Source organism: Eurytemora carolleeae, unplaced genomic scaffold (genome assembly GCF_000591075.1).
Source record: "Eurytemora carolleeae unplaced genomic scaffold, Eaff_2.0 scaffold649, whole genome shotgun sequence".
In the NCBI taxonomy this organism is placed as follows: domain Eukaryota; kingdom Metazoa; phylum Arthropoda; class Copepoda; order Calanoida; family Temoridae; genus Eurytemora; species Eurytemora carolleeae.
The window spans coordinates 99854-112453 of NW_019396584.1; the positions used below are offsets into that span (position 1 = coordinate 99854).

General features: G+C 31.8%; 2 protein-coding genes and 1 long non-coding RNA gene across 3 annotated transcripts in view; 1 reads left to right on the forward strand and 2 right to left on the reverse strand.

Moving 5' to 3' along the window:
- LOC111705906 (atrial natriuretic peptide receptor 1) overlaps positions 1 to 2951 on the forward strand; it is a 65230-nt gene extending 62279 nt beyond the window's left edge. The window contains exons 46-53 of the mRNA XM_023478609.1: positions 102 to 175; positions 658 to 737; positions 819 to 846; positions 1236 to 1313; positions 1494 to 1572; positions 1795 to 1866; positions 2393 to 2458; positions 2834 to 2951. Coding sequence (XP_023334377.1) covers positions 102 to 175; positions 658 to 737; positions 819 to 846; positions 1236 to 1313; positions 1494 to 1572; positions 1795 to 1866; positions 2393 to 2458; positions 2834 to 2878 — 522 coding nt within the window. The 3' untranslated portion in view covers positions 2879 to 2951. The remainder of the gene's footprint in view (positions 1 to 101; positions 176 to 657; positions 738 to 818; positions 847 to 1235; positions 1314 to 1493; positions 1573 to 1794; positions 1867 to 2392; positions 2459 to 2833) is intronic.
- A 5397-nt stretch (positions 2952 to 8348) lies between these two features.
- Positions 8349 to 10599, reverse strand: LOC111705907 (A-kinase anchor protein 9). Its single transcript, XM_023478610.1, has 3 exons — positions 10587 to 10599; positions 9510 to 10506; positions 8349 to 8554 (listed from the first exon to the last, which is right to left on the reverse strand). The coding sequence occupies exons 1-3, from the start codon at positions 10597 to 10599 to the stop codon at positions 8458 to 8460; spliced, it is 1107 nt and encodes a 368-aa protein (XP_023334378.1). The 3' UTR covers positions 8349 to 8457.
- A 265-nt stretch (positions 10600 to 10864) lies between these two features.
- The window catches only part of LOC111705917 (uncharacterized), an 8198-nt gene continuing 6462 nt past the window's right edge, over positions 10865 to 12600 (reverse strand). The window contains exons 7-8 of the long non-coding RNA XR_002766102.1: positions 12246 to 12323; positions 10865 to 10883 (exon numbers count right to left, since the gene is read on the reverse strand). This is a non-coding gene — a long non-coding RNA (uncharacterized LOC111705917). The remainder of the gene's footprint in view (positions 10884 to 12245; positions 12324 to 12600) is intronic.

The window sequence follows — 12600 nt, forward strand, 5'->3', positions numbered from 1 at the left end:
CGCGCCCCCTATGATCCCTTTCCAACCCTTATGATCCCTTCCCCCAATGTTACCTCCCAAAATCCATCTTTTTGCAAATGAAAATAAAAATTTGTTCTGAGGATTTTATTTGTGTAGGTTTACCAGAACCTAATGGTAACAAACACGCGAGTGAGATAGCAAAAATGTCTCTCAGGTATTTATATCTTTTTATTAAGTGAAGACGATGAAAAAAATATAAATATATGAATAATTTTACTCCTAAAGTTTTTTAATGTTTGCCCTTTTCTTACATGCTTTGTCGGGGTTGTCAATAATTTAGGAAAAACTTTCTTCTGTGGATCCTTTTTTTGTAAAATTTTACAAACTAATCCACCCTGGACTAACCAGATTGAGAAGCATTTGATTTCTTTGAAATCAAATAAACGTAGAAACGTTTCAATGGTTCCTTTTGAATTCTAAAATTGTTCTCTATAATACTAGGTTCTTAGTTCACATATGTTACCTTGCCGGTCTCTTCCTTTTAGAGTTAATGTTGATTTAAGAGGGTCAAAGAAATTTGATTTTTGAAAATACCAAAGTTTGATATTTCAAAAATAAATCTGTTTTGGTTTAAATGTGATTTGGGAATAAAAAGAAAATGTCTGATTTGAGAATAATAAAAAGTATTTTGTGAAGAATCTTGGAAGAAGTTAAGAAGTTTACTATCCGGCATAAACCTGAAGTAAAACTACAGCTCAGAATAGGACTTCATACAGGTTCAACTAACAATATTTTATAAATTATAATCATTATTAATACTTTCTTGTTTGAATGTTAGACAATCTTTTAGTTTTTAGAGATAATTTCAACTTATTTCTACAACATGCAATTATTACTATTCTTTAGATTATTATTATTATTATTATTATTATTATTATTATTTTTATTATACCTCCAGTGGAATTATAAACCCCTAGGAAGAATAACTGAATCCCTCCAGTGGAATTATAACCCCACAGGAAGGACATCTGAATCCCTCCAGTGGAATGTAAATCACCCTGCGCAAAGTTTTGAATTGTTAAAAGCATTTTTTCAAACCCCTCTATTGAAAAAGAATTCCCTCCGGTGGTGTCCAGTGGAGTCAAAATCTTACTACGAACCTCCGTGACTCCTTTTCCTGCCCCCCTCCCCCAAGTTGATATTAAAGGGTTTTCCCTATTAAATATTCCAAGATATTCTGGTGCTTACTGTAATAATTATTTTTAATATTTAAGATACTGTTTGTTCGGGGATACTGTGAATACAGCTTCAAGGATGGAGAGTAATGGTCTACCTCTTAGAATTCATCTAAGGTATAGGAATACTCAGATAATCAATAAGTCAACTAACTAATCAATCAATTAGTCAACTATATAAGCAATTGATTAATCAACTAGTTAATCAATTGATCAACTAATTAATCAATCAATCAACTAGCTTATCAATTATCGCTCTGGCTAATCAACCAACTGATTAATCCACGAATACATTAGTTCCTCTACAGCTGAGCTGTTGACAGAGTTTGGAATATTTCATCTTGAAGACAGAGGAGAAATGCAAATAAAGGGAAAGGTAAACCATTTCTCTAAATTTTAGAAAATTCAAGAATCTAGAAAAATTGGAAATCGAAATTCTTTTTGATTAATAAATTTTCTATATTGTTAGAGACAATAATAATGAATATAATGCATCCATTAGTATAATACTGGGCTGTTGAGCTAGAACTATAAATACAGCTTAATGAAGGTAAAAAGCCTGATCAACGTTGTTTGAAATGTATAAAAGTTAATTTAGGGTTTGATGAGAACATACTGGCTAAACGGTGTTACAAATTCGGGAGAAGATACTTTAAACCAAGAAGTAAAGGTGAACAAAAATTCTTTAAATTCTTCAAAAATTTCTTTCGTTAAAATTCAAACTATAAATCTAAAATTCTCTTTAAAAATTTTCAACGTTGGAAATTCTCTTTATTCTTGCAGATTAAAATATTTAGTTTGAGTCTTGTTTAGTTAAAAGAATTGTTCAACAATTTTTCAATACAAATAATATCTTTATTTTTGAAATTTAAAACACAAATAAGTCAGTCAATCTTATCTCAGTGCACAGCCATTGATAATTCAAATATTATTAAATAATTTTTGCCGCTAGCTAAATTTTGCCTCTACAGGCCTATTTTGTCAGCGTTTTTAACAACTAACCAAAAGAAAATCTAAAAATTTAAATGTTCCGTCATTTGGGTCCTAAATTTTACATTTTTTATACCAAAAATTGGGATATTTTGTTTATTTTGAAAGAAGTTAGCAATAATACTGTTTCAATAATACTGTTTAGCATCGGTCTGTTGGTGGATTGGAGAAGTTAGCAATAATAGTGTTTCAATAATACTGTTTAGCATCGGTCTGTTGGTGGATTGGAGAAGTTTGAAAGAAAAATGGCGGGAAGTATTAAAGTTCAAAAGGAAACTTTTATAATAATTTATCAATGAAATATATTTAGAGAGAAAAACTGTCCGAGGGGTGCGTTTTTTAAGGCTTAATTTAAAAAACTTTAGAGTTTCATTTATACAGGAGCAATTTAAATTCAAAACGTTCATGCTTTCATTCCAGGTTATTATCAATTACAAACGTTTCTGCGGATAAAGTACGTAGGTACTTTTTCAATATCTCATAATTTGATTTTTCCGTCATTCTTGATTGGTACTGTTTTGAATTATACATACATATTACTCTGAAGGGACACGTATAAAATTACGCCTCTAGACTCTTTCATGAAAACAACATGGACTTCACAGGTTTTAATAATATTGATTATATTATAAAAGTGACTGATTTAGAACAAAAAAGCAGCTGCTCGCCAGTCCTTGTTACTAGAGGATTAATAGTAATATTCACAATATTTTTCAAAACTTTTAAATATATATATAATCTTGAAATATATATATTATCTAGAGATTTATATATGTATGTTTTTTGATATATTTCTTCGTACAAAATAATAATACTGATTAAAAGTAACAATGATAAAAAAGGGATGAAATATATATGGTGTTGGGACATTTCATATAAAAACATTTCATAGACAGGACATTTCATAGGATAGGACATATAATGGAAAGACAATGCATTTCCAGGACATTTCATCGATAGGAAATTTCATAGACAGGACACTTCATAGAATAGGACATTTCATAGATAGAACATTTCATAGATAGGATATTTCGTAGACAGGACATTTCATAGAAAGGAGATATCATAGAAAGACAATGCATTTCCAGGACATTTCATAGGATAGGACATTTCATACTGTGAAACCCTTAATAACAAATACATTGGAAGAATTTATCAAATGTCGTCTTGACAATTTTTTAATGAATTTTATACTATATTAAGTAAATTTCAGTATTTGCGAAAATAAATAAATAAACATGAAAATGCAGGAACAGTTTTAAAGAGCTCCATAAAATCATTTAATTAAAAAAACTAAATATCTGCAACATTCCATTATCAGAAAGTGAAGAATACGACATTTGATGAATTCTTTTGATGTATTCGTTGTTAAGGGTTTCACTGTAGATAGGGCATTTCATAGACAGGACATTTCATAAGGTTTGACCTCTAAAGGAATTGAGTATTTGCCACAAAATCGAATTTTCTAATCCCTTTGTAACCTGATGATGATGACCTTTGATATTTCAAACTTAAATTTTAACATAATTTAGAGTTTGAAATAACAAAGGTCTACGAAGTAGGGTTTCAAAGATATAAGGAATAAAAAAATTAGAGGTTGTAGCAAATTCTCAATTCCTTAATAGTTATTCCTGCTGGGTTCTGCTGCCATCATACTATTCAAAAGAAATTAATTTAATCCTTTGGTTAAATCGAAACCAATAAAAGTAAGCTTTTTATATGCATTTTCTATCAATGATATTAGGTATTTCAAAGGAACTGAGTTTTTGTCACAAACTCTGATTTTCTAATCCCTACATCTTTGCAACCCAATGTCGTAGATCTTTGATATTTCAAACTATGAAATCTCTTAGATCAAATAATCTAAGTCTGAAATATCAAAGGTTCACAACATCAGGGTGAAAAGATATAAGGATTAGAAACTTTTTGTTTGTGGCAAAGACTCATATATGCTTTCATCAAATTTCAACGTTGAATTCTCCTCCACGCATTTTCAGCTGGAATTTTGTAAAATCATTTTTTTCATTATAGCTAAACTATAGAAATTACGTTATTTCTGTAAAACATTTCAAATACTAAATATTTAATTTGAGAATTTCCCAAGATCAAAGCAATATGATTAGACTGCTTATGTACGTACACACATGTACACAAAGCAATATGATCAGGCTGCTTATGTACGTACACACATATACACAAAGCAATATGATCAGGCTGCTTATGTACGTACACACATGTACACAAAGCAATATGATCAGACTGCTTATGTACGTACACACATGTACACAAAGCAATATGATCAGACTGCTTATGTACGTACACACATGTACACAAAGTTGACAGCATTAAGATTAGTTGAAACCAAGGGCGTATTCTGGATTTTTTCCAGGGGTTGGGGCTTTTTTTCTTACATCCCCTAAAAATCAAAGATTTCACTGGTCCAGGGGGGGTGCTGAGCCCCAATGCCCCCCCAGATTAAGTCACTCATTATAACAATGCAGATGAAGGATTATATATTCAAATATATTGTTTAATTATATTATATTTGACAGGAAACGGGGCTAGATATATTTTTAACGAATTGTCAAAACTAATTAGTGTGAGACCTACACAGTTGATACATGTCATTACATCCTTTTGTAAATACATGGTTTTTTAAACGTAATATCATATAATAGCTAGGCTTGAATTAAGGATATATAAAATTTAACACCCCTCTTTTTTTTAATAAATTCAGCTATTTGTTTGTAGTGATTTTTTTAATTACGCAGAATTGTCTATGTTCATTATGGATTCACAAAAATAAATTATACGACATCAACGTTCTTAGAAGCAAATCTTTTAAAAACATTTTTAGAATATAAACACTATCCAATATGGATCACCCTGTATCAAATCCTATCCAATATGGATCACCCTGTATCGAATCATTTCCAATATGGATCCCATTGTATCGCACCCTATCCAATATGGATCACCCTGTATCAAATCCTATCCAATATTGATCACGTTGTATCAAATCCTATCCAATATGGATCACCCTGTATCAAATCCTATCCAATATGGATCACTCTGTATCGAATCCTATCCAATATGGATCACCCTGTATCAAATCCTATCCAATATGGATCACCCTGTATCAAATCCTATCCAATTTGGATCGCCCTGTATCAAATCCTATCCAAAATGGATCGCCCTGTATCAAATCCTATCCAATATTGATCACGTTGTATCACACCCTATCCAATTTGGATCACCCTGCATCAAATCCTATCCAACATGGATCACTCTGTATCGAATCCTATCCAATATGGATCCCATTGTATCACACCCTATCCAATATGGATCACCCTGTATCAAATCCTATGCAATATGGATCACCCTGTTTCAAAACATATCCAATATGGATCACACTGTATCGAACCCTATGTAATCTGGATCACTCTGTACGTATCAATTCTCATTTTATATAAACCACCCTTTATCAACTCCTATATGATATGGATCACCCATCAAATTAATTACAACTGTGTTTAATCTTAATTCACTGTTCAAATCAAATCTTGATCATCTAAATCCTAAAATTACAGTGTATTAAAAGTAATCTGTGCATGTATTATTTAAAGACGACACGTAAATGTAAAATGTTGAAATTTAAACGAATGACTTTGCATGTTTTGCTGGCAAAGCAAAGTTTCCACTTGAAGAGATTTTATGATTGATAAAAATCTTCAATTATGGAGATACAAACTGTATGGAGTACGGTATCAATAGAAAATTGGAAAAACAACAAACCAAGCAAAATCGCCCCCCCCCCTCTCCTACGCCTACACAGCTTAAAGTTGTGTACTCTTAAAAACTAAATCTGTATATAAATTTAGCTTGTCTGTCTGTATAGGTGTCTCTTTGTTTGTATCCGATAAACGTCAAACGGGCCCAAATTTTGTGCGGAACCTTACGTGACCCCAGGGAAGGATTATGAATGATCAAAATTTAAAAATTCGTGTTCAAAAAAATTTTCATTTTCGTAAAAAGTTGGAAAATGCGCGAAAAAATATTATGAAATCCGCGACCTTTCTTGTTTTGTTTTGTCTCATTGTACAAAGAGAAAGCCACAATTAAAAGTTAAAATAGAAGATGGGTGTGAAGCGCCCTAAAAGCCTAGTATTTTATAAAATATCCCTGAACCCCGGCACGGATTTAAAAATGAAATAAATAAATAAAGTGTATAAATCTTTTCAAGTGACCAGTCATTGATTGGCATGACTGATTCAAAATAGTACTCTCAAAAACTTTCTGATATGATATATCAAAAAATTTCGAATAGCAAATTAATTATTGTCGATTGTAGTTTCTTTATAAAGTGACCTGCTCATTCAGAAAAATAAGGAAAAAAGTCAGAATTAAACACTTTTCAAGCTTGGAAAATGACGATATTTTCCATATTATTTAAATTTTTTAAGGGTATCGTTGTGAATCTGAAAATTTTCCTCTTTAAGTTGAAAGTAAGCTTATGCTTATCAACTCATATAAATAATAATTTGTTAGATATCAACTAATAATTCATAATTTGATATTTCAATATTGCCGTGTACAATATCAAACAATAACTTTTTTATCAACGTAAATTATTTAATTTACAAAATGGCGTATGAAGTTCTCCCCTTAAAAGAAGTAGAGAAATAAAAACTGTTATATCAAATTGCATTTCATCTGACAAATTAAATTGCATAGACAATTTAGAATACTGAGTAGTCCTTGTTTAAACTTTTAAGTGTTTGTTAAGGGCAAATCTAATATATTTAAATATTATTACATAATCAGACATTGCGTAAGTTTGAATCAAATCAACATTACAGAAAATGCGACTGTGATGCCATGTGTACATAGTGCGTACACAATAGTAAATATGATTATGTATATATTATGATTTGTAACGATTTAATTCATTTTCATATAGATTTTTCTGCTGAAATAAATGATTTGATTAGCTTTGATTGGATTTGATATGATTCACAGAGAAAGAAAACGAAGAGGTAAAGCTTAGCTCAGATGTACACAACCGACTTCCATATTAATTAATGAGTGATCGGTTGTTTACATCACGATATGTTTACGTATCTAACACTGTACACTTGTATATAGAGTGATCGTATTTCTTGGGGGGTTGTAAAATGTAGACAATTGAATATTCGTATAGATAATTAGATAGACACTTAATATGGATGGTAAACACTGCTGTACATTCCAGTTCAGAATTGCTTGTTTATTTTATAAAAGTATGACCAAATATTGCATCGTGAAAAAATGCACAAACAATTCTTTTTGTAAAAATGTGAGTTTTTGCAAAATATGAAAACACTGTGCAGGGCTAGTCCTTTTAAGGTTGGGAGACTCCACCATATATCCCTCAAGTTGCATTTGGTCAAACCATTTTAAAGGAGGAGATGTTAGTCAGGGGAAAATCCAAGTTTGAAGAAAAATGTAATGTAGGGGGATGGGGGGGAGGGAGAAGCCAATGCCCTGTTCCGCAACTTTCCTTTATCCCGAATATATTTCTTTTTATATCATATCAGATGTATTAACTAATTAAATATCCTGTTAGTAAGGTCAGTTTTCTTGCCCCCCCCCCCCCCCCTAGAATAATTTCTTTTCACATAAAGAGCGAAAATCTACAAAATTATCAATTCCATAAAATCCCCCATAGAAATATGATCATTGATCACCCCATATACAAGTGTACAGTGTTAGATACGTAAACATATTGTGATGTACACAACCGACCACTCTATTAATTAATTAATAGGGAGGTCGGTTGTGTACATCTTCGTCTCCATTCTCTGCGATATGATTGATTTCATTCGAATTTTTATTTTTATCTATTTGCTGTTTTATCTCAATCTACGTAATTTCTCCTTTTCATGTGAAAGAGAAAAGATTATAACGATTAAAAATGTTTCTAAATATTCTTGGTATTGATAAGTATAGAGGCTAGAGCTAAGAAATAACATTTTTACCGAGACCCCCTGTACTCTATACCTTCCTAGTTAGTCAGGATGAATGAAGGATCTTGTGAAGAATGTGAAGATGACATTTTATATTATTTAATCCAATAACACTCAACAACGTAACTATCTCCGACAAAAATAATTTGGACATTTATAAACTACTTCTTTTATTAAATAACTAACAAAAACTAAAAGTACAACTATAACAAAAAAGACTATAACTAGAGCGAAGTGACTAGATGTGTAACAATGACTAGAGATATTCAAAGATGGCTGAAATCAACAAAATCCGCAAACTCTTGAGTTTTGAAGTTTGTCAGAAAATCCTCATCGTCGCTTGAAGACAGAATTGACAGGGAACTATACAAATAGATTAAATTAATATTTGATAAAAAAAAACAATTCTTTTTGTGTTAAATATATTTAAAATATTCAAACACTAGAAAGGAATTGAGTCTTTGTCACAAACACAAATTTTCCAATCTCTATATCTGGGGAATCCGATTTAGGAGACCTTTGATATTTCAAATACATTGAAATCTATTATAGATCATATAATCCAAGTTTAAAATATTAAAGGTTTACACCATTAATTTGCAAAGATATAGGGATTAGAAAATTTGAGTTTGTGGCAAAAACTCACTTCCTTCATCTTCCTAGTGTTAATGCCTAGTTTAAAATCTTGCTTCTCAACCAATTAAAAAAGAATGACTCTTTAAACTCATTTTTAAGTATTTCATGAGCGTAAACTTTTAACCCGGAATTTATACTTAGTTTGATGACGATGCAAAAACTATAATATCAGCGTTAGATCAACATAAATCAACGAAAATCATAAATATTGGGCTTTTATCGGATGAGAAAGTAACCAGTATTATATTTCTAAGGCATGCATTACAATCTGAATAATTTCTTCATGAAAAAAATATATTCTGTCGGAGCCATATTAAACCATAGATAAAGAAAGGCGTAACTGGTGTATTTTTTTAAGGGGGGGGGGGTGGATATTTTGTCATTTTCTGATATACTGTACTATTAATCTTTCCGAGACAACAAATTTTACTTGTCCCATTTCCCCCCTATTTTCGACCTTTTAATTCACATTCTTCAAAAACCAAGTCTGGGGGGGGGTACACCACCCCCTCGGCCAGTTTAAAAACTTCAAACTGTTCTAGTGATACAAATAAACTAATGTTACAACTTAAACCATGGTTATGGGTTCCCCTGAGTAAATCTTTTTGACCATGATATCCGTCCTGGACGTGAAGGGTTGTTGAAGGCTGGGTGGAAGAGATTAACAAGAATAAAACCTTACCTTGAATTCAGCTCATCTTCCTTAAGTAGATTTGTATCCGGGTTTAGTAGAACCGTGCCCAAGTTTAGTAGATCTGTATCCGGGTTTAGTTTATCTGTATCCGGGTTGAAAAAACTTGTATCCTGATTAAGCAGACTTTTTTCTAGGTCTATATCCAGATCTAAATTCTTTAGTTCAGACTTATCCATAGCAAGAGCTTCTAGCCGCAGTGCTTTTAGTTCTCTGTTTAGCTCCTCAGCCTCCAGGATCAAATCCATTTTATGCTGTAATAATTCATCCTGTTTGATCTGCTCCGGGTTCTGTGAAACCTGGTTTTCTGGGTTTGTTGAAACCTGCTCCTCCGGGTTTCGGTTGTTCTCCTGCATCCCTAGGGTTAACAGCTTCTCATTATCACTTATCAGCTCTATCTGCTCGGGGTTCTCTGTTATCAGCTCGGGTTGCTCTGTTATCAGCTCATCTGCCTGATTTATCAGTTCGATTTCCTGAGTTCTCAGTTCTGGTTTCAGGTTTTCTGTCTCCAGTGGGTTCACACCAGGGTTCCTCAGCTCTGGATCGAGTTCCTCAAATTCCAGCTCTGGAGTCAGCTCCTCGGGTAGGTCGCGTATCTCTGGCTCTAAAAGCTGGAAGGTTTCTTGATTGATAATCTGGTGGGGCTCACGAACTAGTTGCTCCGATTCTCTAGAGATAATCTCAGTTTTGTGAAGAATTAACTGAGGTTCAGCTTTCAGGGTTGGATCAGAGATTTCGTTCAAATATTGGATATCTCCGGAGTCTTGAATTTTCAGAGATTGAACGTTTTGTCCCAGCTTCTCAAAGGCTCGCTGTGAGGAGATTGATTGTCCTAGATCCTGGAAAGTTTTCTCTGTATTCAGATCAAAACTAAGTCGGTTGCGCTGCACAAAGCGTCCTACGTCCTGAATAGTTCTCTCTACTTCAAGAGGTAGAGGAGAAGCCAGAGCATTGGATTCATCATACAGTTCTCCTAGATACAAGATATCTTTATAGGATTATAGATTTATATTCAGTACAAGATATCTTTATAGGATTATAGATTTATTTTGCAGTTCTTCTAGATACAAGATATCTTCATAGGATTATAGAGTTATATTCAGTTCTCCTAGATACAAGATAGCTTTATAGGATTATTGATTTAGCAGAAAAAAAATATAGTCGAATGAAAACGCAAATTCAAAAAAATAGAATGTTTTTAGTTTTGGTGGTTTTTTAGATATGCTTTTTGCTATAATTATAGATTTATTTTCATTATGAACTCCAATGCCTAAGTAATTGGGGGGGGGGTTAATTCACTGTTCAAATCAAATCTTGATCATCTAAATCCTAAAATTACAGTGAGCTTGTTGAGGAGTAGTAAATCTGAATATATATATATACAATAAATATTTATAAATATATTCATATCTATATAAATACTAGCTTAGAAACCCAGCAATGCCTGGAACTGTAAACTTTCTCACTAAAAATCGACAATCTCAACCTAGAATTGGCCAACCAAGCTTAGCACATTCTCATCGTTCTGATCAAAAGGAACGGAGTTTTTGCAACAAACTCTTATTTTCCCTTAAACCTAATGTTGTAGATCTTTGATATTTCAAAATATAAATGCTGATAGATCAGCTAATTTATGTTTGAAATATCGAAGCTTTTCACCATGAGATTGCAATGATATAGAGATTAGGAAATTTGAGTGAGTTGCAAAAAATGAGACAAATCGACAAATACACAAACAAACAGACAAACAAACAGACAAATATTATAAATTTATACATGTATAAATTTATATATTTATTAATGTATAAATTTAAATATATATATGTCTATATATTGAAGATGACATGATGGTTAAGAGGAGACTAGAAAGGACTGTGGTTGGGATTTCAAGTGATGCGTTTAATCGGAGTAAAATTAATGATTTAGTTTTATCTAATTAACAATGTAAATAGAAGGGTGTTTAATGCTGACAATTTTCTCCATTGTTTCTGAAGCAGGAATTGTGTAAAATGTCTCTACAAACAAAGAGATAATGAAGAATATATCATACAAGGATGTAAGGCAAGGAAAGTTATTTCAGAGGTGTATGCATCTTTTGTACTGCAGTGTACTGTCTCTGGGCGGTAATGTAAACGCAAGACGGATGTTACAGCCTGACATGGGATCCATCTTTCACATAAAAAAAAATCAATGAAATATTATGGTCATAGGAAACTATTATATGAATTATCAAAATATTATGTACAGGCAGAATACAGGCTTCCATCGGTTAGAATCTAGTTCTTTCAGGTTTTCCAAAATACAGTCTTTTCATCTTATAACATTTGATATTGAAAAATTAGACAATTTCTTTTTCATCTTAAAATGTAATTTCAGAAGAAAAAATTATCTTCTCCTTTAATTTCAATCGCAATACGAAACTGTCAGACCATATTTTCGAAATCAAAGACAATTTCAAAGTCGTCTTTCGATTATTGTTTATTGGGACACCCTGTATTTACAAGTTGAGGGGAAGTTTGTTTTAAGCCAACATTTGGCTTCTTTGTTTGTATCAAAAAACGTCAAAACGGCTGAACCGATTGGCCAACCAATTTTTTGTATGAAATTTGAAATTATCTAGATAATTAATTAATAATTTGGGAAAAACTAGAATTTTTTTAAGTGGCTGAACACTATATTTAAAAGCTAATATTTTCTAGAAAAACCTTTTATATTTTGAAGACATACCTTAAAGTGCATATTTCTCTAGGTACCCTTGTGCATTGGTGTTCAGGTGTTAGTTTCGGTACAAGCTTTGTCTGTAATCTGGAAGTAATAACGTAATTTTAAATTTAAAAATATCATGTACGAGCTCAAATTTAAATTTTGTTTTAATTATTTTATATTTCTTTTAGAATCTTTTTCATAAATTTCACTCTCTAAATTTGAGTGATAAATCTATTTGAAAATGAAATTACATCTTGAATGGTTAAATTACATCTTGCATGGTTAAATTACATCTTGCATGGTTAAATTACATCTTGCATGGTTAAATTACATCTTGCATGGTTAAATTACATCTTGCATGGTTAAATTACATCTT

Excerpts from the sequence above, each read along its gene's own strand:
- LOC111705907 (XM_023478610.1), bottom strand. Across the intron at positions 8,555-9,509 it reads GAAGATGAGCTGAATTCAAG|TTCCCTGTCAATTCTGTCTT; the intron begins GTAAGGTTTTAT and ends CTATTTGTATAG.